Source organism: Hyperolius riggenbachi, chromosome 4 (genome assembly GCF_040937935.1).
Source record: "Hyperolius riggenbachi isolate aHypRig1 chromosome 4, aHypRig1.pri, whole genome shotgun sequence".
Classification (NCBI taxonomy): Eukaryota; Metazoa; Chordata; class Amphibia; order Anura; family Hyperoliidae; genus Hyperolius; species Hyperolius riggenbachi.
Genome location: NC_090649.1, coordinates 229,762,071 through 229,789,420, shown reverse-complemented (window position 1 = coordinate 229,789,420; position 27,350 = coordinate 229,762,071). Strand labels below are relative to the sequence as shown.

Genomic DNA, 27,350 nt, shown 5'->3' with positions numbered 1-27,350 from the left:
TCTACATCCACACTCAAGGCCAGGTAGTCTGCTACCTGCCGGTCCAGGTGTTGGTGGAGGGTGGATCCGGAAGGACTATGGCGAGGAGTTGGACTAAAGAATGTCCGCATGTCCGACATCACCCTGAGATCGCTGGAGCGTCATGTCCTTGCCTGAGTGGACTTGGGAGGAGAAGGGTTACTGCCAGTGGTACCTTGATTGCGTTGTGCAGCCACATCACCCTTAAACGCATTGTAAAGCATCATCGACAGCTTGTTCTGCAAGTGCTGCATCCTTTCCGCCTTCTGTTAATTTGGTAACAGGTCCGCCACTTTGTGCCTGTACCGAGGGTCTAGTAGCGTGGCCACCCAGTACAGGTCATTCGCCTTGAGTTTTTTGATACGGGGGTCTCTCAACAGGCTGGACAACATGAAAGAGGACATCTGCACAAAGCTGGATGCAGACGTACTCTCCATCTCCTCTTGCTCTTCCTCAGTGATTGGACGCAACTCCTCTTCCTCCCCCCAGCCACGAACAATACCACGGGAACGTGGAGCAGCAGAAGCCCCCTGGGACGGCTGCCGCGGTTGTTCTTCTTCCGCCGCCTCTTCCTCCTCCACAGAAACACCTTCCTCATCACCATCATCAGAGTCTGACTCCTCTCCTTCCCCACACGACTCCTCTTCTTCCTCCTCCTCCTCCTCTGTGCTGCCGCAGGTGTTGTGGAAACATCGGGTTCAGATGTAAATCGCTCCCACGACTCCTGCTGCTGTAACTGTTCTCGTTCACGCTCCTCCACAGCTGTATCCACCACTCTACGCACGGCACGCTCCAGGAAGTAGGCGATCAAGTCGCTGATGGTGCCCTCAGCGCGACTCACCAGTTTGGTCACCTCCTCAAAGGGCTCCATGACCCTGCATGCATTTCGCATCAGTGTCCAGTTGTTGGGCCACAACATCCCCATCCTCCCAGATTGTGTCCTTGTACTATAATTATACAGGTACTGGGTGACGGCTTTCTCCTGGTCTAGCAGGCGAGAGAACATCAGCAGGGTGGAATTCCAGCGAGTCGGGCTATCGCAAATCAGGCGTCTCACCGGCAAGTTGTTTCTACGCTGAATGTCCGCAAAGCGTGCCATGGCCTTGTAAGAGCGCCTGAAATGCCCACACAACTTCCTGGCCTGCTTCAGGACGTCCTCTAAGCCTGGGTACTTGGACACAAATCTTTGCATGACCAGATTCAGCACATGTGCCATGCAGGGTATGTGTGTCAGCTTTCCCAAATTCAACGCAGAAATGAGTTTGCTGCCGTTGTCACACACCATGTTGCCGATCTCAAGCTTGTGCGGGGTCAGCCATTGCTCCACCTGTTTGTTAAGATCAGCCAGGAGAGCTGCTCCAGTGTGACTCTCCGCTTTCAGGCAAGACATGTCTAACACTGTGTGACACCGTCGTAGCTGGCATGCAGCATAGGCCCTGGGGTGCTGGGGCTGTGTAGCTGGAGAGGAGATCGTGGCACCAGCCAAGGAGGAGGAGGAGGAGGATGACGACAGCGAAGAGGTGGTAGCAGGTGGAAAGGAGGTGGCTGGAGGCCTGCCTGTAAGCCGTGGAGGTGTGACAAGTCGGTCCGCTGCGCAGCCACGTACTCCCTGCTTGCTGCCATCAGTCACCAGGTTGACCCAATGGGCTGTGTATGTAATGTAGTGGCCCTGCCCGTGCTTGGCGGACCAGGCATCCGTGGTCAGGTTGACCCTTGACCCAACGCTCTTCGCAATAGATGACACCACTTGCCTCTCAACTGCACGGTACAGTTTGGGTATGGCCTTTTGTGAAAAATAATTGCGGCCTTGTATCTTCCACTGCGGTGTACCAATGGCCACAAACTTACGGAAAGCCTCCGACTCCACCAGCTTGTATGGTAATAGCTGGCGAGCTAATAGTTCAGCCATGCCAGCTGTCAGATGCCGGGCAAGAGGGTGACTGGCAGACATTTGCTTCTTACGCTGCGTACTGCTGTGGGCAGAGGAGAAGGAACCGCTGAAGGGAAGAGGTGGTGTGGAGGAGGGTGGCTGTGAAGGTGCAAGGGAGAAAGCGGATGAAGACGATGCACCTGAAGTAAGAAGAGGAGAAGGAGGGTGGCTTGTCTTTTGTGTGCTGCTTTTCCTCAGGTGTTCTTGCCATAGCCATTTGTGCATTCTCTCCGGGTGCCTTCGTAAGGCACTTGTCCCTACGTGAGAGTCGGCCTTTCCACGGCTCAATTTTTGCTGGCAGAGACAACAGATGGCTTTGCTCCGATCTGAGACACACGTTAAAAAAATTTCCAAACCGAGCCCCCCTGGGGTGATGGCGCTACGGTGGCATCAGCAGCTGACGTTGAAGGGCATGTTGGCTGGCTGTCCATAGCTGGCGATACATGGCGCCGGACACTGCCCCCAGCTGTTTCTGAGGACGAGCTCCCTCTGCTTCCATCATGGAGTCGTCTCCTCCTACTCCTCTCTGACTCCCCCTCTGAACTGTCCCCTTGGTCATCTCCTCTACCGGGAACATACGTGGCATCCGTATAATCGTCATCATAATCCTCCTGCCCAGCGTCGCTTTCCTCAGACACCTCCTCAACTGCACCAACTTCAGGTGGTTCATCATCCCCCTCCTCACACGTTACGTCCCTACTATCGCCACCTAACTCAGACGTATGAGGTGGTGTACCTGTGCCTTCTTGTTGTTGTTGCAGTAGTGGCTGCGAATCAGTGATTTCACCACCACCACCACCAAATAACTCCTGCAAAGTGTCAAATGCAGCGGATGTGGTGCTTGTTGTAGCGCTGGTGGCTGCGGGAGATGAGGTGTTCTGTGTTAAATACTCAACCACGTCCTCACAATTTTGGGAAGTGATGACACGTGCCTTCTTCTGAGCACTGTATTTTGGGACAGGTCCGCACAAAATCACAACACCACCACCTCGCACAGACCTGCCGGTGCCTGGTGGCCTACCTCTAGGTCTGCCTCTACCTCTTCCTCTACCTGGTTTGTCCATCTCGGGGGGATGCTACAGGTAGTTATATGCAGTGAGGTGGGTTCACTGAACAGTAAAGGTAGTTAGATGCAGTGAGCTGGGTTTACTGAACACAACAGGTAGTTAGATGCAGTGAGGTGAGTTCACTGAACAGTAAAGGTACTTAGATGCAGCGAGGTGGGTTCACTCAACACAACAGGTAGTTGGATGCGGTGAGCTGGGTTCACTGAACAGTAAAGGTACTAAGATGCAGTGAGCTGGGTTCACTCAACACAACAGGTAGTTGGATGCGGTGAGCTGGGTTCACTGAACAGTAAAGGTACTAAGATGCAGTGAGCTGGGTTCACTCAACACAAAGCTAGGTATATGCAGTGATGAGGTGGGTTAAGTAAACACAACAGGTACTGGGTATATGCAGTACTGGGTAGTACAATGTGCAGCTCCCTGTCACACACACAGGTAGTCACTGAATGTGCTGGGCTGCTGGCAGTGGCACACACACTATCAATTAGCAAGGCTGTGCATGCAACAAAAGTGTCAGTTTGACACACAGAAAAGAAAAAGTACAGGATGAGCTCTGAAAAGAGCTGTTGAGGGGTGCTATAAAAGCAATAATAATCAGCCAGGAGCAAGCTAAGCAGCCAAGAACCTAACTAATCTGTCCCTAGAAGAACAAGTCTGCAGCAGCTGTCCTTAGTCTGTCTCTAGCAGGCACACGAGTGAGGCTAATGGCCGCCGGAGCCTGCCTTACATAAGGGGGGGGGGGGGCTCCAGGGCTTAATATAGCCTGAATGGCTACAATGTGCCTGCTAACTGTGATGCAGAGGGTCAAAGTTGACCCTCATAGTGCATTATGGGGTGAATCGAACTTCCGCAAAAGTTCGCCTGGTACAGGTGAACGCGAACCCCCAGAGTTCGCCTGGAACCGTTCGTTACATCTCTAATAGCAGGATCTGTAATCCCATGCATGTTATTGCTCGACATGCGGTTGCGGTATACAGGCACAGTTGCAGAAAATTGGGACTTTGCACATGAGCACAACCGAGGTCAGATGGGACTCTGGGGTGGGGGAACCTCTACACCACTGGTACCAAACATTAGCAAGTGCTCAGCTAGTGCGCTTGGGCAGCTGACAGGTGGTGAATTCAGCCTCCCATTAAAGAGGCCTGGTATGGGTGTAGTGTGTGTGGGTTATGAGATAAAAATCTCCACAAAGGCCTTTCTCCTTAGTGTCCATTTGCCCTGCTCTTCCAACTACCACACATGCTGCATAATTCATTAGTTCCCCCCCCATCTATGGGTTTCTGTAGACATGCAGAGGAAGTGCAGCAGCCAGTAGAGAGACAGACGTGTGCAAAATTAAATGACAGAATACTCAAAAGACCTCTGTGCAGGTGAGTATATTTTATATTTATATACACCTTAAAACGACATGAAAAGTAAAGTTTACTCTATGTTTTGGAAAATGTATTAAAAAAAAAATTGAGAAAGTTCATAAGTATTCACAGCTTTGCCATGAAGCTCAAAATTGAGCTCAGGTGCATCCAGTTTCCCTGATCACTTTTGAGATGTTTCTGCAGCTTAATAAGAGTCCACCTGTGGAAAATTCAGTTGATCAGACATTATTTGGAAAGGCACCCACTTGTCTATACAAGGTCCCACAGTTGACGGTTTATGTAAGAACACAAACCAAGCATGAGGTCAAAGGAATTGTCTTTAGTCCTCCAAGACAGGATTGTCCCAAGGTACAAATCTGGTGAAGGTTACAGAAAAATTTCTGCTGTTTTGAAGGTCCCAATGAGCGCAGTGGCCTCCATCATCCGCAAGTGGAAGAAGTTCAAAACCACCAGGACTCTTCCTAAAGCTGGCCGGCCATCTAAACTAAGTGATCGGGTGAAAGAGCCTTAGTCAGGGAGGTGACCAAGAACCCAATGGTTACTCTGTCAGAGCTCCAGCGGTCCTCTGTGGAGAGAGAACTTGCAGCAATCCACCAATCAGGCCTGCATGGTAAAGTGACCAGATGAAAACCACTCCTTAGTAAAAGGCACATGGGCAGCCCTTCTGGAGTTTGCCAAAAGGTACTTGAAGGACTTTCAGACCATGAGAAGCAAAATTCTCTGGTCTGATAAAACAAAGATTGAACTCTTTGGTGTGAATGCCAGGCGTCACGTTTGGAGGAAACCAGGCACCGCTCATCACCACACCAATACCATCCCTACAGTGAAGCATGGTGGTGGCAGCATCATGCTGTGGGGATATTTAACAGTAGAAGGAACTGGGAGACTAGTCAGGATAAAGGCAAAGATTACCACAGCAATGTAGACACATTCTGAATGAAAACCTGATCCTGATCGCTCTTGGGCGCAGACTGAGACGATAGTTCATCTTTCAGTAGGACAATGACCCTAAGCACACAGACAAGATATCAAAGGCTTCAGGACAACTCTGAGAATGTCCTTGAGCGGCACAGCAGGAACGCAGACTTGAATCCAATTGATCATCTCTGGAGAGATCTTAAAATAGCTGTGCCCCGATGCTTCCCAGAGGAGTAGGCCAAACTGGCCAAGGGTAGGTGTGCCAAACTTGTGGCATCATATTAACTACTTAATGAAGTAGATAAAGCAGGGACTCTGTCCTGTTCTGGGTGCTTGATGTGGTGACAAGGCAGTGTCACTGGCAATCACAATGTAGTACAATACATCAGCACACCAGTCGCAGATTAAGATGCAACGCACATTTTATTGTGCATTATTCCACAAATAATCCGCGCAGGGTTCCCCTTTCATGCCACATGGGGGAACCTGCATGGCCCCCGAAACAATTGGATTTTTTTATGTGGAATAATGCACAATAAAATGTGCGTTGCATCTTAATCTGCGACTGGTGTGCTGATGTATTCTACTACATGTTAACTACTGTTGAAGAAAAAAATGTTATACATACCTGGGGCTTCCTCCAGCTCCATAAGCCTGGATCGCTCCCACGCCGCCGTCCTCCACTTCCTCTATCCGCTGGTACCGGTATTTTCCGCATCACAAGGGCTCCCTCCATATACTTACGCATGCGCCTCCGTACTACGCAGGCGCATGCGTAAGGATATGGAGGGAGCCTCTGTTCATGCGGAAAATTGGCCGCGTCCGCCGGAAGTGACGAGACCCGGTACCGGCGATAGAGGCAGCGGAGGACGGCGGCGTGGGAGTGATCCAGGCTTATGGGGCTGGAGGAAGCCCCAGGTATGTATAAAAGCTTTTCCTTTTTTTCAATATAGGTCGTCTCTGGTTCCCTTTAAGCATTTTGGCTGCTACGTCCAAAATGCTACACTTGCTGCCGCTGGCCGCCACACGCGCTCCCGCTGCTGTCCGTTAGCCCGGAGATCAATGAATGGGAACATAGATCCCATTTATTGATCTAAGTCCCCGTATGAAAGAACGACCCAGTCTATGAGACGGCTCCATCATTCATAAAGCCTGTCCAAGCATTGCTTCCGTTTTGCTTAGTAATACTATGCATACGGAAGATAAGTGTGAGAACATCTTGTGGCTAAATAGTAAAACTACATCTGGTAAAATAAAATTTCTAGATAATTTTTTTTTTTACATTTAAAATAAGCCCCTTACCTCCCACACTCCCCCAATAGTTACGCAAACATTTTTTTAAAATAAAAAATATACAATAAAAAAAAAAATACATAGTTACCTTAGGGACTGAACTTTAAGATGTATGTCAAAAAGGTATATTACAGTTATTTTTTAAATTATGGGCTTGTAACAAGTGATGGACGCACTTATTTCTAAATAAAATATCGGTGCCATACATTGTGATAGGGACATAATTGGTGTAATAACCGGGACAAATGGGCAAATAAAATATGTGAGTTTTAAAATTATGGTAGCATGAATTATTTTAAAACTACAATGGTCAAAATCTGAGAAATAATGATTTTTTTCAAATTATTCCAGTTAAAATGGATTTATAATAAAATAATTCTTAGCAAAATGTACCACCCAAAGAAAGCCTAAATGGTGGCTGAAAAGACAAGATATAGATCATTTCATTGCGATAAGCAGTGATAAAGTGATTGGCGAATGAATGGGAGGTGAAAGTTGCTCGGATGCATACCACTGAAGGCTGAAGTGGTTAAAAAAAACTTGAGGCTGTAATTGTTGCCAAAGGTGCATTAACAAAGTATTGAGCAAAGGCTATGAATACGTATGTACATGTGATTTCTTTTTTTTTAATACATTTGCCAAAACATCAAGTGAACTTTTTCACATTGTCATTATGGGTGTTATGTGTAGAATTCTGAGGGAAAAAAATGAATCCAGTTTGGAATAAGGATGTAAAATAAAATGTCAAAAAAGTAATGCGCTGTAAGTACTTTTCAGATGCACTGTAATTTTGACAGTGCTTTTACACAGTACTGTATATAGTCACGTCACCAACTGTCCCTCAGAAGGGCTTATAGTGTAATCCCTACCGTAGTTCTATATCCATCATAGTCTAGGGCTATTTTTTTAAGGTGGGTGGGAACAAAAATAAATTAATCTGTATGTTTTGGGAGGAAACTCACGCAGGTGAGACAGGTAAACCATATAAACTCCATGCAGACCGCGCACAAGATGGGATTTTACTTGGGGACAAAAGAAGTAGCTTGGAGGGGTCTGAAGAGTTTCTAGAACACTGAGGTAAGTATACATTAACCTTCCTGGCGGTAACCCCGAACGTGGGCCGATTTGCTTATTTTTTTTTTTTTGCTGCACGCAGCTAGCACTTTGCTAGCTGCGTCAGCATACCGATCGGCGCCGCCCCCCGCGCTCGATCGCCGCTATCCATCGCGTCGCCCCCCCCCCGCAGACCCCGTGCGCTGCCTGGCCAATCATTGCCAGGCATCGCTGAGGGGTGGATCGGGACTCCCAATGACGTCACGACGTCATCCTGCCCCGTCGCCATGGCGACGGGGGAAGCCCTCCAGGAAATCCCGTTGTTTGAATGGGATTTCCTGATCGGAGAATGCCGAAGGCGATCGAAGCGGGCGGGGGGATGCCGGGCTCGCTACATGATTTAAAAAAAAACAACAACAAAAAAAGAAACCTGCTGCGCTGCCTCCTGGTGGAAATAATTAGACCGCCAGGAGGGTTAAATACTTTTCTTATTCGCTTTGGTTATACTTTAGGGTGAAATTCCATCAGCTCAGCTTTACATATTGTTAAGATTGATGGCACATAATATCTGAAGTTGCTTACCAATTTAAATTTTAACTACCTGCTCCACACTTCATGTAAACTCCGAGAAGACTAGGAAAGTCAGAGTTTCCTTCCAGCCGCTCCGTTTGTGCAGCATCAGGTGTTTCAGATCAGTGCAGTAAACTACTTATGCAATAAGAGTGTGTAAAACTGGGCTGTGCTGCAAACTAGTGCAACATAGTGATATGATGGCACAATGGCATCAGATGTTTGGATGGAAGCCCAACTTTTTTCAGCAACGCCAATGGAGTCAGTCTGGATGTGTCAGAGCCTGTCTTGGAGGCACAAGGGGGACCTTACACAATTTTAGGTAAGTGGATTTAATGTTTGTGGATACAAGATTAAACAATGTAGAAATACTCCTGTTGCTTACGTTTCTAATGTATCAACGGCAAACCAAGCTCAACTTTCAGGTAAGAGATATTTTTTTAAGGTGTGAATAATGGTCATGCGGTAGTACTGCTATGGAGGTGTGAAGTTATAAAGTACACTTACCAGCAGACATTTTTTCTTCTAAGCTCAGCCTCCTCCTGGGGCCTGCCAGTGTTACACAAGCAGCTATGAATTTCGAGTGTCTGTTAACTTGCATTCTCCTCGCATCCACCAACACAAGCACTTCCCACCTTTGGACTGGTGCACAGTGAGGAATGGTATGTTAGGATGTTTCCTTTCATGCTGCACAGGATTATATCATCACAAGTGAGCACGAATTGGGACACAACAGATGCACAGCCAGAATTGAGGAAGTTTTAAGCAGCCGCTAAAGAGGAAGGGAAGGATGCCCAAGCAACTTAACGATTATTGGACTGCAACAGGCTGTGTGAGCATATATGTGGTGATGATGATATGTACGGTAATATGCAGAACATGGGTACAGTTTTTTTTTTTTTTATTAGAATCTATTGTAGCCTCCATCTTGTTTGTCTACTTCACATGTATGGGGCTATGAAATATTGTAGTGTCGCCTGAAAATAGTACATTGGCATCTGAAGGTGAACTCTTGTGAACAGTAGAGCAGGAACTGCTAAATTGACTTGCTAGCTTCGGGCAAGTATATTGCTCATTAGGCCACTAGCCAGTCATGTCGTCACCTTTGATCTGCTGTGAAATACTGTCTCAGATGTGTACAATTGTCACCTGGCTCAAAGAAGCTGCTAATGTGATTGTTTGTATGTCAATAAAACTACATTTGCATTCGGTTCCTCTGGATACAGGTAATTAGGTAACGACACTCTATTCTGTCCTGGATCTTGCATTGCTTTGAACTTTGTGTATATGTAAACAAGCCAATACACAATCCAGACTAAATGAGTCTGGACAGTTGGAAGCTAACACAGGAACGTTTGAAGTTTACATATGACAGCCTGCTGGAAGTGTTTTTTTTCTATGTGTAGAAACAGGAAAAGCTTTGAAGTGGCATGTCATAGCCAGCAAGGATGTGCTGTCACACCTGAGAAAATTGGATTATTCCTGGATCTGGACATTTGAGTGGCCCTGGGCCACAAATTTTGCTAAAAAACATCAGCTAGGATAGTCACAACTCGTAGTTCCTCGGAGATAGCAAAAGACACTAGAACTGCCCTGACCCGGTGAGATTGCGTTCTTCCGCAAACAACGTTCTAACCTACACCCTGGTAACGTTATTTCCCTTTTATTTCTGCAACCTGTCTTGTTGTGCATCTTTGTAACTTTTATTTGTGTAATTTTTTACTTTGTTTTGTAAATCCTTTTGTATATATTCTTGTCTGCACTGTTCCACTTTTTTGGATATTTGACTTCTGCTGTACTAAGCGCTGTGTGTGTGTGTTTCCCGTGTTTAGCCTAAAGCGCCAAAGGTGACCCAGATTTGGAAACGCACACTGCATGCAGGTCACTCGACAGCAGAGTGGAAGTGTCTAGAAACAGCTAGTGGTGGCAGTGAGAAGTGTTCTGAGGGATCACAGCCTTTTGTTAGCTCGACTAAGGCCCGTACACACTTGCGTTTTGGCTTGCAAACGGACCGGATCGTATCAGGACCTGATCCGGATTGGAACCGTACGGTTCCGATCCGGTCCGTTTGCATCAGGCATGCATCCAGATCCGTGGGGTTTAAAAACAAAAAAAAAATAAAATTACCTTGGGGTCTGCAGAAGGTGCACCTGTAGAATCAGGTCCTCCGCTGTAGGCCTCACCTCCACCTCCCGACATACTGCCAAACAGCTCCAGCACGTTTAGTCACTGCTGCTCCACTGCTCCCCATGTGTCCCCATCCGAAATGGCCGCTAGAATCCGCATAGGAAGTGGGGTAGAACGTCAGGCGTTTGCATCCTGTGTGTTCTGTGCTTTCCGTTCCCCATAGGTTTCCACATCCGCATGGTGCAGTCAGGATCCATTCCGGGTGCGTGGGCCGGATGAGCCGGACCCAAAAAATAGCGCATGTTGGAAAAGCCTCCGGAGTCCGGATCCGATCCGGCTCCGTACTGTACGGAACGTACGTGTGTGAACGTCCACATAGCCTTTGCATTGCTATGCGGAACGTAAGTTCCATTTGTACAGTATATGGTCCGGATCCGATCAGGCAGATCCGGACAGGGAACGCTAATGTGAACCGGGCCTTAGGCTGCTTCCCCTCTCGATCTGGTCAAACCCGCAGTCGGGAACCGTATCTGCAGGCGTGCAGGCCAGTTCCTGACAGGCTGTATATAAAGTCAGGGGACAAAAAGTATACTTTCTTTTAATACTTAGTAGAGATGGTCTATGAAACACAAATAATCCAGAGATTATGTAAATAGAATGGTAATTTTATAGAAATGTATGCTGCATGAAAATGGACTAATCAAATGCAACTGCTGCATCATTGATCATCCCTGAATCTATGGTTTTGCATATACTGTAATGACAAATAGAAAAACATCTGGTCCTTAACAGGACTTTAAATAAGGTAAATACAATCTGATCAACACATAACACAGTTTTACAGAGTGTTAGATGTACAACTATAACATTTCAGGATGTAGATTCTACGTCCTAAGTACGCTGAATGTTTCAGAACGTTTCAGAACGTAAAGACTGCCACCCGCCAAAGAGAGTGTTAAAATGTTAATGTTTGCTGCTAGCAATAATCATTCATGAAGTTAGGCAAAAAAAAAAAAAAGTTTTAAAAGTTGAAAAAAAAAAATTGAAATGACCCGGTCCCAACAAAATAAAGTTTTTGTTTTTTTTAATCCTCAGAGGAACGCTAGTGAAAATAATGCAATAAATTGCTTAATTTTTACAATAATTATGTTTAAAAGATTTAGTCAGCGTTTGCCCTTTGTAAAATCTTTCCTCTCCCGGATTTACATTCTGACATTTACCACATGGTGACATTTTTACTGCTGGCAGGTGATGTCAATGGAAGTAGCTGCTAATTGCTTTTTTGGCAACTGGAAACAGCTGTAAACAGCTGTTATTTCCCACAATGCAACGAGGTTGAGACAGGAAATGGCCCTGACATCACATCACACTGTGGGAGAGGTTTCACCACAATATCAGCCATACAGTGCCCCCTGATCTGTTTGAGAAAAGGAATAGATGTCTCATGGGAAAGGGGGCATCAGCTACAGATTGGGACAAAGTTCAATTATTGGTCACGGTTTCTCTTTAAGCCTATTAACCCCTGCAATACCTATACCTGCTTATAAACTTTTAATGACTGCTGCCTGTATCGATCAGATGCGATCCCTAAGGCGAAAGTTTGGTGCCCCAATGCTCTACAGATGTATTGCACTGCTGTTGCTTATCGGTGCATCTGTACAGCAGTATGCTCCCCCCCCCCACCCACTCACCCTAGCAAATGCATCTGATTGCTACAGATGCGCAGGTATAACAGTCGCCACCTACTCAGCTATTAAAATGCTACAACACATGTCATATTTTATTAACGGGGAAGGGCCAAGAATTCATTTTTATGTGTTGTATAACTGTGGAATGTGTCATGTGAAAATTCGGAAGGGTGAAATATGAAAAAAAAAATTGTATTTTCTGCATTTACACCCAATTATTTCCAACATGTCCGGTCTGATTTCCGATTGATATTCAATAGTAGTGAATGGAAAATCGATGGGAAATCAGATCGGACACGCTGGAAATAATTGATCTGTCAGTAAATCGGCCAGAAAATCTCATGGCGTGTATTATGCGGGGAATACACAGGTCGATTTTGCCGCTCAATTTCGCGCCTGATCGTTTTCCAAGCTTGATTATGCGGGCAATTGTCTTATCTTTTCCCATTGTTCCCTATGCAAAATCGAGCGCGGAGATCGGACATGTCGGAAATTATCAATCGAGCCATCTAAATGGCATAAAATCGAGCCGTGTATTCCCAGCATTAGTTTCACAAAGGTTAAATACAGTAGCAACCAGATCTTGCTAATGAAATTAAAGGGAGCCTAAGCTGAGAGGGATATGGGTGTTTCCTTTTACACCATACCAGTTGCCTGACAGTCCTGCTGATCTCTTTCACTGCAGTTGTGGTTGAATCACAGACTTGAAACAAGCATGCAGCTAATCCAGTCAGAGCACCTGTTCTGCATGCTTGTTCAGGGGCTGTGGCTAAAAGTATTAGAGACAGAATCAGCAGGAGTCAGGCAGCTGGTATTATTTTAAAAAGAAAAATCCATATCCTTCTCAGTTTAGGTTCCCTTTAACCTCCTTGGCGGTATGAAAAATACCGCCAGGAGGGAGCGCAGCAGTTTTTTTTAAAAAATTTTTTTTTTTATCATGTAGCGAGCCGAGGGCTCGCTACATGATAGCCGCTGCTGAGCGGCATCCCCCCGCCCGCTTCGATCACCTTCGGCGATCTCCGATCAGGAAATCCCGTTCATAGAACGGGATTTCCTGGAGGGCTTCCCCCGTCGCCATGGCGACGGGGCGGGATGACGTCACCGACGTCATTGGGAGTCCCGGGCCACCCCTCGGCGCTGCCTGGCACTGATTGGCCAGGCAGCGCTGGGGTCTGGAGGGGGGGGGGGGCCCGCGCCGCAGCAGATAGCGGCGATCGGGCAGGGGCCGGCGGCGATCAGAGTGCTGGCGCAGCTAGCAAAGTGCTAGCTGCGTCCAGCAAAGCAAAAATTATGAAAATCGGCCCAGCAGGGCCTGAGCGGCACCCTCCGGCGGCTTACCCCGTGTCACACACGGGGTTACCGCCAAGGAGGTTAACTAGACTAATTATCAGCAAATGTGTCCACAAATATGGACATTTTATCAGTTTGCTGATGTGCAGGATTTATGTATGTGTTAAAATGCCAAGTAGGCAAGATACCAATGTAATTAGCAAAGCAACGGTTGTTCCACGTCAATCTGCGAAGGGTTACAGTAATTTTAAACAATTTGAAGTCCTTTATTCTACAGTGAGAAATATTTTTCACAAGACTGTTTCCAATCTACCCAGAAGTGGATGTCCAGGCAATTCATCCAAAAGGTAAAGACTGTGCAATGCTCAGAAAGAACAGGAGCAACGTCTTGAGACTCAAAAGACCATAGTTGGCATGTTTAGGTTCATGACAATATAGTCACAAAAAAGACTGAACAAGTATGGCTTGTCTGGAAGGGATACCAAAAAAAGCCTCTTCTCTCCAAATAGAATATTTGGGAATTTGCATCTTAGCAAACCATGGGACTTATGGAAAAAAGGCCATACTCCAGTGAATTTTTCTCCTAGGAGATAATTTTTTTTTTATCTTTTTAAAATAACTTTTCAACACTTAGCAATTTTAGAAAGAACTAAACAGTAGGTAAAAAGTAATACAAATAACAGAGTATTTTCTTGCATGCCAAGATTTTAAAGGCATTTTATTAAACCCTGGTTTTATTAGTACAAATACCTCATATTAACCGGAACAGTGGTTAACCAGCCGGGCGGTATGGACGAGCTCAGCTCGTCCATCACCGCCGGAGGCTGCCGCTCAGGCCCTGCTGGGCCGATTTACATCAAATAAAAAGCAGCACACGCAGCCGGCACTTTGCCAGCCGCGTGTGCTGCCTGATCGCCGCCGCTCTGCAGCGATCCGCCGCGCGCAGCGGCGAAAAAGGGTCCCCCCAGCCGCCTGAGCCCAGCGTAGCCGGAACAAAAAGTTCCGGCCAGCGCTAAGGGCTGGATCGGAGGCGGCTGACGTCACTCCGCTCGTCGCCATGGCGACGAGGTAAGCGAAAAACGGAAGGCCGCTCATTGCGGCCTTCCGTGTTACTTCTGGCCGCCGGAGGCTATCAGAAGAACGCCTCCGGAGCGCCCTCTAGTGGGCTTATTAAAAAAAAAAACCTCCCGCAGCCGCCCTGGCGATCTTAATAGAACGCCAGGGTGGTTAAGGGGTGATAATTTGGGCTGTCAACCATTTAGCCCCGCTACAGTCTATCATGAACTCTGCTGCACAACTCGTCCATCTCTCCTCCCACTACTCCAGCACAATCCCCCTGTCAGTCCCTTCACTGGCTGCCACTTACACAAAGGATACAATTTAAAATCCTTAAGGTGCCCGTACATCTAGCGATTTTGCAGTACGATCTACCTTTCGATTCAATCATTTTATCAAGAAGGAATCAGGAGAATCAAATGTGTTCCAGAATTCCCAATCGATGAAAAGTGGCTGATATGTCGAATCGACCAGCTTACTCAATTGAGCAGGATGCAAGATAACGGTCGATCGCACAGGAATCGGCTACTGTTCACATACCATTTGATTGATTTTTGCAGTCAAAGCATGGAGACACAACATTGGTTAGCTCAATTAGTGAAGATGAATTGCATAGGAATCGCTTGTAATGTTTGGGTCACTAGTCGATCGACTTTTAATCAACTATACTGAAGTAAATTTCCAATAAAGTTGATTGTTTTGTTGACTGAATCAAAATCGCTAGATGTACGACTGCCTTAACTCTCGCCTACAAAGCTCTCCACAACATAGCTCTTTCCTATCTAAACATACCGTATATACTCGCATACAAGCCAAATTTTTGACCCCCAAAAAGTGGGTCAAAAGTTGGTGGGTTGGCTTGTATGCGAGTCATGTGGTCTGCGCCCCCTGCCCTCACCCCCCCCCCCCCCCCCCGCTTTTACCTTAGCCGGCGCCGCTTCTTCTATTCCCCTCTCTTGCTCCGTAATTCACAGCAGCGTTCTTCACGGCTGCTGTCTGTCATGAGGCAGGAAGCAGTAGAGAGAAAGCGGTTCCCATAGTAACGGCGATACACATCGCCGCTACCGGAAGCCGCGCGCTCTACTACTTCCTGCCTCATCACAGACAGCAGCCGTGAAGAGCGCTGCTGTGAATTACAGAGCAGGAGAGGGGAATAGAAGAAGCGGCGCCGGCTAAGGTAAAAGCAGCGGCGGCTTGGGGGGGGGGGGGGGGGTGAGCACTACTTAGCCATACTGGGGTGCTATACTGGGCACTACCTACCTATACTGGGCACTATACTAGCTATACTGGGGAACTTTACTAGCTATACTGGGCACAATACTAGCTATACTAGGGCACTACCTACCTATACTGGGGCACTACCTACCTATACTGGGGCACTACCTACCTAGGGCACTTTACTAGCGCACTACCTACCTATACTGGGCACTATACTAGCTATACTGGGCACTACACTAGCAATACTGGGGCACTACCTACCTATACTGGGCACTATACTAGCTATACTGGGGCACTTTACTAGCTATACTGGGGCACTATACTAGCTATACTGGGGCACTATACTAGCTATACTGGGGCACTATACTAGCTATACTGGGGCACTATACTAGCTATACTGGGGCACTGTACTAGCTACCCTGGGCACTATACTAGCTATACTGGGGCACTTTACTAGGCACTATACTAGCTATACTGGGCACTATACACCTATACTGGGGCACTACCTACCTATACTGGGGCACTACACTAGCAATACTTGGGCACTATACTAGCAATACTGGGGCACTATACTAGCAATACTGGGGCACTATACTAGCTATACTAGGCACTATACTAGCTATACTGGGCACTATACTAGCTATACTGGGGAACTTTACTAGCTATACTGGGGCACTACCTACCTATACTGGGCACTTTACTAGGCACTATACTAGCTATACAGGGCACTATACTAGCTATACTGGGGCACTATACTAGCTATACTGGGGCACTATACACCTATACTGGGCACTATACACCTATACTGGGCACTATACTAGCTATACTGGGCACTACACTAGCTATACTGGGGCACTACCTACCCATACTGGGCACTATACTAGCTATACTGGGACACACTAGGGGATTAAGGTGGCCAGCATTTCCTACTCCCGGCTTATATGGGGGCCAATAATTTTTTTACTTCTTTTTAGGTAAAAGTGGTGGTGGGGGGGGGGGTTGTCTTATATGCGGGTCGGCTTATATGCGAGTATATATGGTATTTCCAGAAACCATGCTACACACAATTTCTGCTCTGATAATGATATCCTATAATGATATAAGTCTTCCCTAATCACCTCTTCCCTCTCCCGCTTACAAGACTTCTCTCGATCTTCTCCCCTCCACTGGAATACTCTCCCACACTTACTATTTTTAGGCGCCACCTGAAAACTCACCTCTTCAGGCGAGCATACTCTCCTACCAAGGACTCTGCCCACGAACCACCATTTTCACCACTCCATACACAGCTTCCCTTTACCTACTGTCCTTTACCTTAAACCTTTAGACTGTAAGGCCTTTTGGCCAGGGCTCTCTTCCCCTTTTGTCTCACAATGTTGTATAATGGGTAAACATATCTCCCACCCCTGTGTAAAAACATGTAGTTAATGTGTTCACTGCATTAGCTGTTATACCCTCTTGTCTTGTATCAACTGTTGTATTGTATACTTTGTATTGTTATACCCTGTATGCTTTGTACAGCGCCACAGAAGATGCTGGCGCTATATAGATCAATAATAAAAATAATAAAGTTTTGCAGTCACATGACCTCTGCACCTTGCATTCACTGACACAATTTTGAATTTATTATTTAATAAAGAATTCTAGAGTCAAGTAAAAAGATATTTTAGGCAAAAGCTAAAGCTTGACTGGAACCGGGTCATGCAACAAGACAATGATCCGAAGCACATCAGCAAATCTAAAAGAGAATGGCAGATAAAGAAAATGATCAAGGATTTGTAATGGCCCAGCCGAAGTTCAGACTTCAAAATTATTGAAATGCTGTGGTGGGATCTCAAGAAAATGTCTGCAAATCCGAACATATATAAAGCAATTCTGTAGAGTGAGGCAAATTCCTCCACAACAAAGTGAGAGACTGATAAAAGGCATACAAGGAATGATTACTTTAAATTACTGCTGCCACAGGAGGTGCTATAACCTACTGAATCATGGGGTGTACTTATTTTTTGAGACAGCTTTTCCATTTTTGCTTAAGTTTATTAAATAAACAATGAAATGGTAGAATCTATTGTGCGTTCAACAAGGTTAGCTGTAAATAAATTTAGAACAATAGGTTGGAAACTTTAGAACCACCTGCTAAAGACCGGACGACACTTATCCTGACCTGAAAGGCCTCACAAATGGAACAGAGTGTAGTTGTTTTTTTTTTCATAACTGTGCCAGAACCTCCGGCTTCCTTTAAAGTACTCCTGACCTGGTACATGGTCCTCATACTTTTAAAATGTTTTATTACTGGTGCTGTGTGATTAGCACACAGCACCATTCTCCCACAAGCAGTGCCCCTTGCGGCCCCGTTCATACAAAAAATATGTGCGGGGAGAAAGTGACAGTTCTTCCTCCCCTCTGCTCGTTTAGAATTCATCCCCCTCCACCTACCGCTACAGTTCCCCTTATGATTTACTGCACAGAGCGCGCAGGGGAGATGCGCTGTGAGCAATCCTGTGGTATTTGAGATCAGATATCCTTCCAACCTCAAATACCACACGATCGCTCTCAGCGCATCTCCCCTGCGTGCTGTTTGCAGTAAATCATAAGGGGAACTGTAGCAGTAGGTGGATAAATTATAAACAAGCAGAGGGGAGGAAAAACTGTCACTTCTTCCCCGCACATAATCGACATCCTGCCTGAGTTGAAGTTTATGACAGAGCAGAACGGGGGCTACAGAGGGCACAGGAGGGTGGTGCTGTGTGCTAGTGACAGCACAAGTAATTAACCTCCCTGGCGGTAAGCCCGAGCTGAGCTCGGGCTATGCCGCGCAGGGGGAGATCTCAGCCCCTGGTGGGGCGATTTTTGTGCTGTAACGTGCTGTGCGCGCAGCCAGCACTTTGCTAGCTGCGCGCACAGGGCCCCCCCGCCAGAGCCCTGCCCGGACCAATAAGTTCCGGGCAGCGCTTTGGGCTGGATCGGGTGTGCCTGACGTCAGGACGTCGGCTGACGTCCATGACGTCATCCCGATCGTCGCCATGGCGACAGGAGAAGCCAAACAGGGGAACACGTTATATACGCGTTCCCCTGTTTGCTATAGATGCCGGCGACGATCGCACTAGAGGGACACATGCGCCCTCTAGTGGTGTTTCATGTAGCTACCACTCTGGTAGCTTTACATGAAACAAAAAAAAAATTAAAAAAAAAAAAAGGATTTTTGCCAATTTGGCAAAAAAAATTAACCGCCAGGGAGGTTAAACAATATTAAAGTAGGAGAGGGGAGAGGTAACCAGGTCAGGAGTACTTTAAATCCATTCAGATTTAAGCACACATTGAAAAGTCTGGTCATCATGGGCAGTGCAGGCAGATCTTTAAGTCGATTTCATGTACAAGGCTCTGCATATGGGTCAAAATTCGCAAAGTATACACCCAAGATATTAGGTTTTCAAAGTTCACCAAATTATAAAAATGTGGGCAACGGCAAACACATTAAAACAAATGCAAGAAATAATACTAAAATCTTTACTTTATAACATGAATTAAGCACAACATGTCATACACAGTAATGAGACAAAATATGTTAGCTTTTATCTTCTTTAAAATCAAAATATTCCTTAAAATATTTACATTTTACAGTATAAAAAATAGCAAAACACAAGAATGTACAAGCAGAGATTTCAAGTATTTAAAGCGCAAATTTTCTAATTTTAATGTTCTAAAAGAAAATGTAGCTTTAAAATGAACACATCAGATCAAATGTTATAAACTACTAATACAGATGTAATGCTTGTATGCATTTAAGATTTTCAAAAAAAATTGTCAGCCCCCAAACCTGGGTACTGTAATGTGCAAATACTTAATTTTACTTGGGACGTGTAGCTTAACCTCCTTCCAAGCCCACCAGTGAAGTCATACACCACAGTCTATGGACCATCAGGCAGAATTATAAGGTGGGAGAAAGCTGACCTATGCATGACTCTCCAAAGAAAATCGGTATTTGCAAATAAAATTGTACAAGGTTGTGTGGCAATCGGGGCACTTTAGGAAGAACCTTATTTGAAGTCTGCCCTACATCTCCATCAGCAGCTTACACATTTTAGTCTAACTACAAATTTATAGGTTTAAAATATATTTTCTCTATGAAAAGCTATAGTAACCGAACAGCTTATACTTAATATATGCATGATAAAATCATCTTCGATATGCTGACCATATTGATAAACTGTTGGAAACAACTTAATATTTGCCAAGGGTAAGCTTTTTACAGCACCAGGTTAAAAATTTTCTGACCAGTAATTTATGGATCCTGTATTTGTTGTGTTGTTTAAAAACAGTGCATTTAAAAACATTTCTGTGTAAAGTACGGCTTTAAATTCTCTTTTAAATGTTAGCAATATTTCATGTGCAAAGCAAAAAGGAAAAAAATCTGCTGTACATTATGCACAATTTCCAACTAAATATCTCAGTGTATTGCATATTTAGAAAGAAACATATTGTGGTTTTATTACATGCTGACTGCTGAAAAAGATTTGTTAAAAACATTTTGTTTTAGTGAGATTCAAACATCAAAGAATATATAATGGGTAATCAGGTGTTACAATAACATTTTCTTTCTGCAAAAAAAAACAAAAAAAAAAAAACACCGACATTTCATAGAAAAGGATGGCACAACCCTAGTAAGGAATAAGGGAGAAAAAAAAAGCTAGAAAGCAATGCTTTCATCGTTTGCTTTTACTTTTATCACTATGGTCCCTGTTCCTGTCTTTATGATGTCTGTCCTTCTCCTTTTCCTCTTCTCTGTCTCTATTTCTATCTCTGGATTTTTCCTTTTCATGGCCCCGTTCGACACTTTTGGATTTATCACTACTCCGCCTTTCTTTACTTGTCCTGCTATCAGACTTGTCACTGTGAGGCGCTCGAGATCGATCTTTTTCTCTGTGTGACTCATCACGACTTTTCCGTTCTTTATCATGGGTTCTCTCTTTTTCTCTGTCTCGTCGTCTGCTTCTTTCAGAATCTCTGTCTCCATGTTTATCACTCCCAGATTCTTTTTCATGTCTCTTGTCTCTTGAATGATGAGATTCACTATAAAATCTTTGCCTGTGTTCACCTCGGCTACTACGACTGAAACTTCTATCTCGATCTTCCTTGTCCCAGGGGTCACTATGACGCCTTTCTTGAATTCTATGATCTTGTTGATATAGCTTTGGAGGTGCTTGGTACCTAACTTGTTCAGAGCTCATGAGAGGCCCAGTTGTAACTGGCCCAAAAAAATGTGGCTGTCGAGGCATTTGAAGTGCTGGGTGCCAAGCAACCAATGGATTATGAATGTTGGGATCCACAGGCTGAAATCTGTGTGGTCTAGGAAAGCCAATACCTAGTGGAGTTGGAAAAAGAGGTGGTATAGGAGGAGGATAAGGAAATATTGCATTACCCGGCAACGGAAAGTTGGGTGCATGCTGGAATGGAAATGGAGGAGGATTGTTCTTTAGAGGAAGAAATGGAGGTGGCTGAAGATTTAATGGAGGAAAATTTCCAGTAAATGTAGGTGCTGCATTTTTACAAGGTGCCTCAGCCTGTGAAGGATTCGATGCCTGGGACTGCGATTTATTTGCAGCCAAAGCTCGCCGAAACTGCTGCAGAGGGTCTGTTTCATCAATAAGAAGATCAGGAGGATATTGTCTGGGATTTTCTGTCTTACTTGATTCTGCAATATCAGTCTCATTCTTTGTAAAGGAATATGACAGACTGCTTTTAGATCTATCAGTTCTAGATGTAGGTGAATCATTTTCACCATGAGAGTGTTTCCTACTTTTATCCTTTTTATGTCTCACTGTGGGGTCTTTGTTTTGTGGTACATCATCTTCATTTTTGCTCAAATCATAGTCTTTCGAATCTGAAGAATTATGACTTTTTACAGCCGCCTGCCTGGGATCCCTTTTAACATGTAGTAATTTGGAAGGTTTCACAGGGCTTGAATTAACATCTAAAGGTGCCGTTATATCAATACTGTACTTGCTTTCAGAAACTGGAGAGGTCATTTCAATGTCAGGATTAAAATCAGGAGGCTCTGTTAAACTCTCTTCTCCAACTGTCTCTTCACTAGACTGAGCATTTAATTTAGATAAATATACTTCAGTAGGAACATCAGGGGGCTTGTCTTTCAGCGAAAGAACTGATGTCCCAGATTGAGATATAGTTAATGATGCTGGTTTCTCTTTTGTTTCCTCTACAGGCTCAGGAGTAACATCCATTTCACTGACATTGTCATAAGATGTATCAGCACTAATTTCTTCTTCTTTTGGTTGACTTTTAACTCTCTTTAATAAATGATCAGTACGTGCTGAAATAGGTGGTTTAAGTTCAAATGTATCTTCTGTAGTTCCTAAGAGAGACTGCAATATGTCATCAACGGGTAATGGTTTACTGGCTAAATCTATAGTAGACTGAGCATTTTCCCAACCAACCAATACTCCTGGAAGAAATCGAGGTGGCTTTGGTGGCTCTTTCTTTACTGCCTCTGGTACTGGTACAGGTTCACTTGGTGGAGGTTCCTCAGAATCTGAGACCTGGGGTCTGTTTCTGCTCTTATGTAACACAGCAGAGAATGAATTAAAAAAATCATTTTCATCATCATCTTCATCGTTCTCTTCCACATCAACTTTACTTCTTTTCTCAGAAACATTCAGTAATGTTCCAAGCTGCTCATCATCAAGACTTGTACTGTGTTGTCTTTTAACTTTCTGACGAATTATTAAGGCCAAAAGTAAATTAGGTCTTCGTGCTTCCAGGCCTGTATTAAGAACAAAAGTTACACTATTACATATGGTCTTATGAAATTTTCCTTGCACAAATTGCTTGTATACATTATAGGCAAGACAATTAGAGAATTAATAAATATGTACAGTGTGCTTATAACTTTTAAAAATGTCAGCTATACTAAAATGTATTTTCCTTTCAATTCACTTACAATAATGCACATAGCTACAGCTATATTTTCATTGCCTGTACAATTAATGTATTATGACTTGTTATTTTGCGTTGTGATCAAGTGGTCTCATTTTTAGTGAACCAGAGTTTAAAAATTACCCAAGTACCACTGCAGCAAGACATTTGTTTCACTTCCTAACCTTGGGGACAGAATGCGCTATTTAGCAAACAGCCCAGCAGCCCATTTATACACTGGTAGTGGGTAAACGGTCAGCCAAAGCAATCTTCAAAGAAGTTTTGGGGGATATTTATTCAGTGAGTATGTAGATTAAACCCAACTTATTCCGAAACTTTTTGGGTGTACATTTTAATTACTGCTTTTCGAACTGCATTATCACATTTTAAAAATCGATTTTACAGCTGTGCTCACTTACAGCTGTAAACCTATTCACCCGACACCTTCTGGTTTCCTGCTCAGAAAGTAAGATCCTAAAATACAACATCCTGTGAACTACAAGTCTACAGCATGTTGTGCTAACACAGAGACCAATACAAAATCCCACCCGTCTATTGAGCATAAAACTGAAATGTGATTAAGTTGGTCAGTGAACTGTGCAGCTAAAACCAATGTGCTAACCAACTTCCATGCTCCATGCTATTTACTGCCGCAGTCACTGCTCTTTTCCACCACCTTCAGTGATGTTTTCTATGTAATGCATGAAAATAAAGTATTGTAATTCCAACTTTGAGACTTCCATGGTCATTTCTGATCGACCTGTTCAAAAGCTAAAACCAGATAGGGCAAAAAGAAAACATTTTTGTTATTTAATCACAGTTCTCCGACAAAAAAAAATGGATTCTGCAAATTTACTTCTATACTAGGTTTACTTTTCCTTATCCTGGTTACTATTAGAATTAACCCAATTACAATTTGGATTTGGTTGAGCTGTTAGTTAGGGTGAAGATACACATTTTAATAATCGGTCACCTACCAAAAGATTTAAAATAATGTCCAGTCAGCACTATGAATAAGTTGGACCTCTCAGATACTTCAGCCAGCTCGGTAATATCACATCTTTCCACTACAGTTAAATGGTCTTTATCCCAAACAATGAAATATACATTTAGAAAAAAAAAAAAAAAAAAGGTGGCGCCAACCTGGCCGTCTCGGCTTAGAGAAGACAGCTGTGTTTCTGGATCTCATTTAGATGTGGTTTCTTCTATGCATGGTACAATGTTTTTTGGAAGTGATTCTAACCCCACATACTGCCTCATATCATGGTGCTCCCACTTGGGTTGTTAGTGACACTCGGTGAAAATGTAATGTTAATAGCCCCATTAAAGAATACCAGAGCCAAAATAACCGAATACAATATAAAATATGTAACCCGCAGGTACCCAACTTGATGCAAGCCTCTAACAGGGAGCCCCAACATCATGGTGGGTTGGCAGTTCATATTAGTGGGCGGTTGTAAGTGGAGACTCTCTGTATTTAGCATATAAGAGGCAGTAACTTTTACTCCCCATTTTTGGAGGAGAAAAAGTATGTTTTATATGCCAAAAATATGGTAATCTTAAGGTTTAAAATCCCAAGATTAAAGTTTTGGCAGTTTCAGGTGTATAACCACTATTTTTAATGTTTATGCAGCTCCCATTTGGACAAAGCTTTAAAGGGAACCTAAACTGAGAGGGATATGGATGTTTCCTTTTAATCAATACCAGCTGCCTGGCAGTCCTGCTGATCTATTTGGCTGCAGTAGTAATTGAATCACACACCTGAAACAAGCATGCAGCTAATCCAGTCTGACTTCAGTCAGAGCACCTGATCTGCATGCTTGTTCAGGGGCTGTGGCTAAAAGACACAGGATCAGCAGGAGAGCCAGGCAACTGGTATTATTTTAAAAGGAACAATCCAAATCCTTCTCAGTTTAGGTTCCCTTTAAGTACTGAAGCCTGTATTTGTTCCCTGCGCTCAGAAGTGTTCCTCAGCCAGGTAGAAGTTTAATGACCTCTAGTTACCAGAGTATTACAACTGACCTACAGACAGCCTTGAGTTATTTACCCTTACAACAAGAAAAAGGAACACAGGCTAGTTTTAAGTAGTAAGGTATGGTGTTCAATCTTGCTGCAGCCATATAAGAACTTACAGCACGCCACTGCCTCATAGGGTAAGCAAGTCCCTTGTGAGGAACCATATTAAATAATTTGTTTTAATTAAAACTACCAAAAGAAAATTATTAGTTTTGGGTGATGAACCGGAAGTGCAACCAACGATCTCCATGGTTACCAAAAGTTCACAGCACTAATTTCCTGTGACTACAGTGTATTTATTCCCACGTGTGCATAGCAGTAACTCACTTGACAAAGGCGTGGATACGCCGAAACGCATTGTGAAGTTACTGCACACGTTGACTAAAGAAGAGGCGCCCACTGTCCACCACCACCACCAAGGACACCCCCACTGCTGGCCACAGAGGAGGAGTAGGGTGCCATCCAAGGTCATTGGTTTGGGTTTTACCCAAAGATATGCCTTTTTTCATTACTGCAGAGTAAGTGTTTTTAATCATTGCGTGTTTTTTAGCAAATTACATGTCACTTCAGGTACTTTAATACTAAGTAGACAAACAGGTTTTATGCCCACACTTAAAGCGAATTTGAAGGGATTTTTTTTTTTAATCTACAAATCATGCTAAGGATTTGAATACCTTGTCTCCTGCACTATTCCAGCTTTAAAATGAGTCACACTTGTCCAGATAATCATCTTTAATCTCTCTAGGACCCACTTGGTTGCAAAATATGCTTCCAGGAAGCGAGCAGGAACAGGCAGAGCGGTTTGCAGTAGATCTGCCTCTCTCACTGCAGATCGACAGCAATCTCTGCAGTTTCCCCGCCCCCTTCTAAGGCAGCACAGAGTCTCACAGCAACAGCATCTGTCAGCATCCTCACAGCAGGAGGCAAGCGCCTCCTGCTCTCTTCTCGGAAGCATATTCTGAGACCCAGTGGGTTCCAGAGAGATTAAAGATAATTATCTAGACAGGGGGGACTCATTTTAAAGCTAGGATAGTGCAGGAAACAAGGTATTTAAATCCTTAGCATGTTTTATAGATAAAATAAGAAAAAAAATGACTTTAGATTCTCTTTAACCTCCACACCTGCCCTCACTGGTTGTTTTTAATGTTTTATCTTAATACATCAAATATTGTACTATTCAAAAGATTTAAGTAAAATCTTACCGGGTCCATCGAAAGGTACAAAAAAATGTGGTATTTTTTCTGAGGCCCCTAGTGGAATTAGATACATGTCTTTCACCTGCCTCATATTGTTTGCTACTACACCATAACGTTTCCTGCTACTGAAGTAAGAATACAGTAATGTGTAAGATATTTGATCTTCTTCAGTCTCCGGACAAAAACGTATCACACATATCTCCTAGAGAAAGAGAAGAAGAAAAAAAATCAGTTATGGTTATGTATTTAAGAATTAGACCATACATATACTGTATATGCAATTATTATTTCAGAAGTATTTTTGCATTACTTTGGGCAAAAGAAAATGATGTTCATATTTTAAGTGAACTATGTTTTAATTGCATTTTTTCATGCAAATTTAATATTTAAAAGGCACATGACATTTTACTGGCCCAGGTCAAGAGTTACATGAAATTATTCATGCATTCCTTTATTATAATCAGATTAGATCCTCCACAAGAGAAAAAGACTGCACACAAGTGGAAAAGGATTCATTGATTGGTTAGACTACAATCACAGAAGTCAAACAAGCTTGTGGGGCATTTAACCTCCCCAAGCGGTAAGGACGGGCCTGGCTCGTCCATGCAGTCAGGGAGATTTGTAGCTGCCGATACCAGCGGGTGACTGGTGGCATCCCTGATCCCCCTCCCTCCACTGTTCATCCATCCCTCCCCTCCTGATCCCCCAGCGTAACATTCTGGATCCCTCCTACCTCTTCCAATCACCCCCCCCCCCCATTGCCTGCTGTGTCCCTAGCAGCGCTGTGAATAGAGCAGGGGGAGTTTTACTCACCAAGGCTCTTTCCAGCAATGATAGAGTATTCTTCTCCGCATGCAGCTCCGGGCTACTGTATACAGTACTGGGGACTCAGCTGATGGCGTCAGCCACGTCCCTGGTACTGTATACAGTAGCCTGGAGCTGCATGCGGAGAAGAATACTCTATCAAAAGTAAAACTGTATCGGCTCTATTCTCAGCGCTGCCAGGGACACAGCAGGCAATGGGGGGAGGGGGAGATCGGTGGAGGGAGAGGGGATGCAGAATGTTATGCTGGGTGATCTGGAGGGAGGGGGGTGGGATGGATGATCAGTGGAGGCAGGGGGGGTAGAGAGCCCCTACAGTGGACTAATACTATGGAAAAATTATACCTGGCTAACTCATACTGTAGCATCTATAGCTGCTAACCATACTGGGGACACTTATACCTGCCTAACCTATACTGTTACACCTATAGCTGGCCAAATATGCTAGGGACATTTATATTAACTACCTATACTGCGGCACCTATCAGGGCAGTGAAGTGGGTACAAAAATAATAGACTCTGACTCTGCAGTTTATGAAACCACGACTTCGCCTGCAACTTCGACTCCAGATACCCAAAATTGCTCCGACTTCACAGCCCTGGCACCTATAGCTGTCTACCTATACTTTTTCACCTTTATGTTGGCTAACCTATACTGGGGTAACTATGCCTGGCTAACCTATGCTCACAATTGGCGTGCTGATCCCTTTTTGTGCACCTCTGATAGCTTCCTCAGTGTCTTCCATGTCCCTCGGCGGATTTGCTTCTCCCTCTGCTTTTGCTTT

General features: G+C 44.4%; 1 protein-coding gene across 1 annotated transcript in view; it reads right to left on the bottom strand.

Moving 5' to 3' along the window:
• Positions 1–19,168: 19,168 nt before the first annotated feature.
• Positions 19,169–27,350, bottom strand: part of PHF3 (PHD finger protein 3) — a 31,570-nt gene continuing 23,388 nt past the window's right edge. Inside the window, exons 5-6 of the mRNA XM_068281440.1 lie at positions 25,750–25,945; positions 19,169–22,379 (exon numbers count right to left, since the gene is read on the bottom strand). Of these exons, the coding sequence (XP_068137541.1) occupies positions 20,305–22,379; positions 25,750–25,945 (2,271 nt within the window). The 3' untranslated portion in view covers positions 19,169–20,304. The remainder of the gene's footprint in view (positions 22,380–25,749; positions 25,946–27,350) is intronic.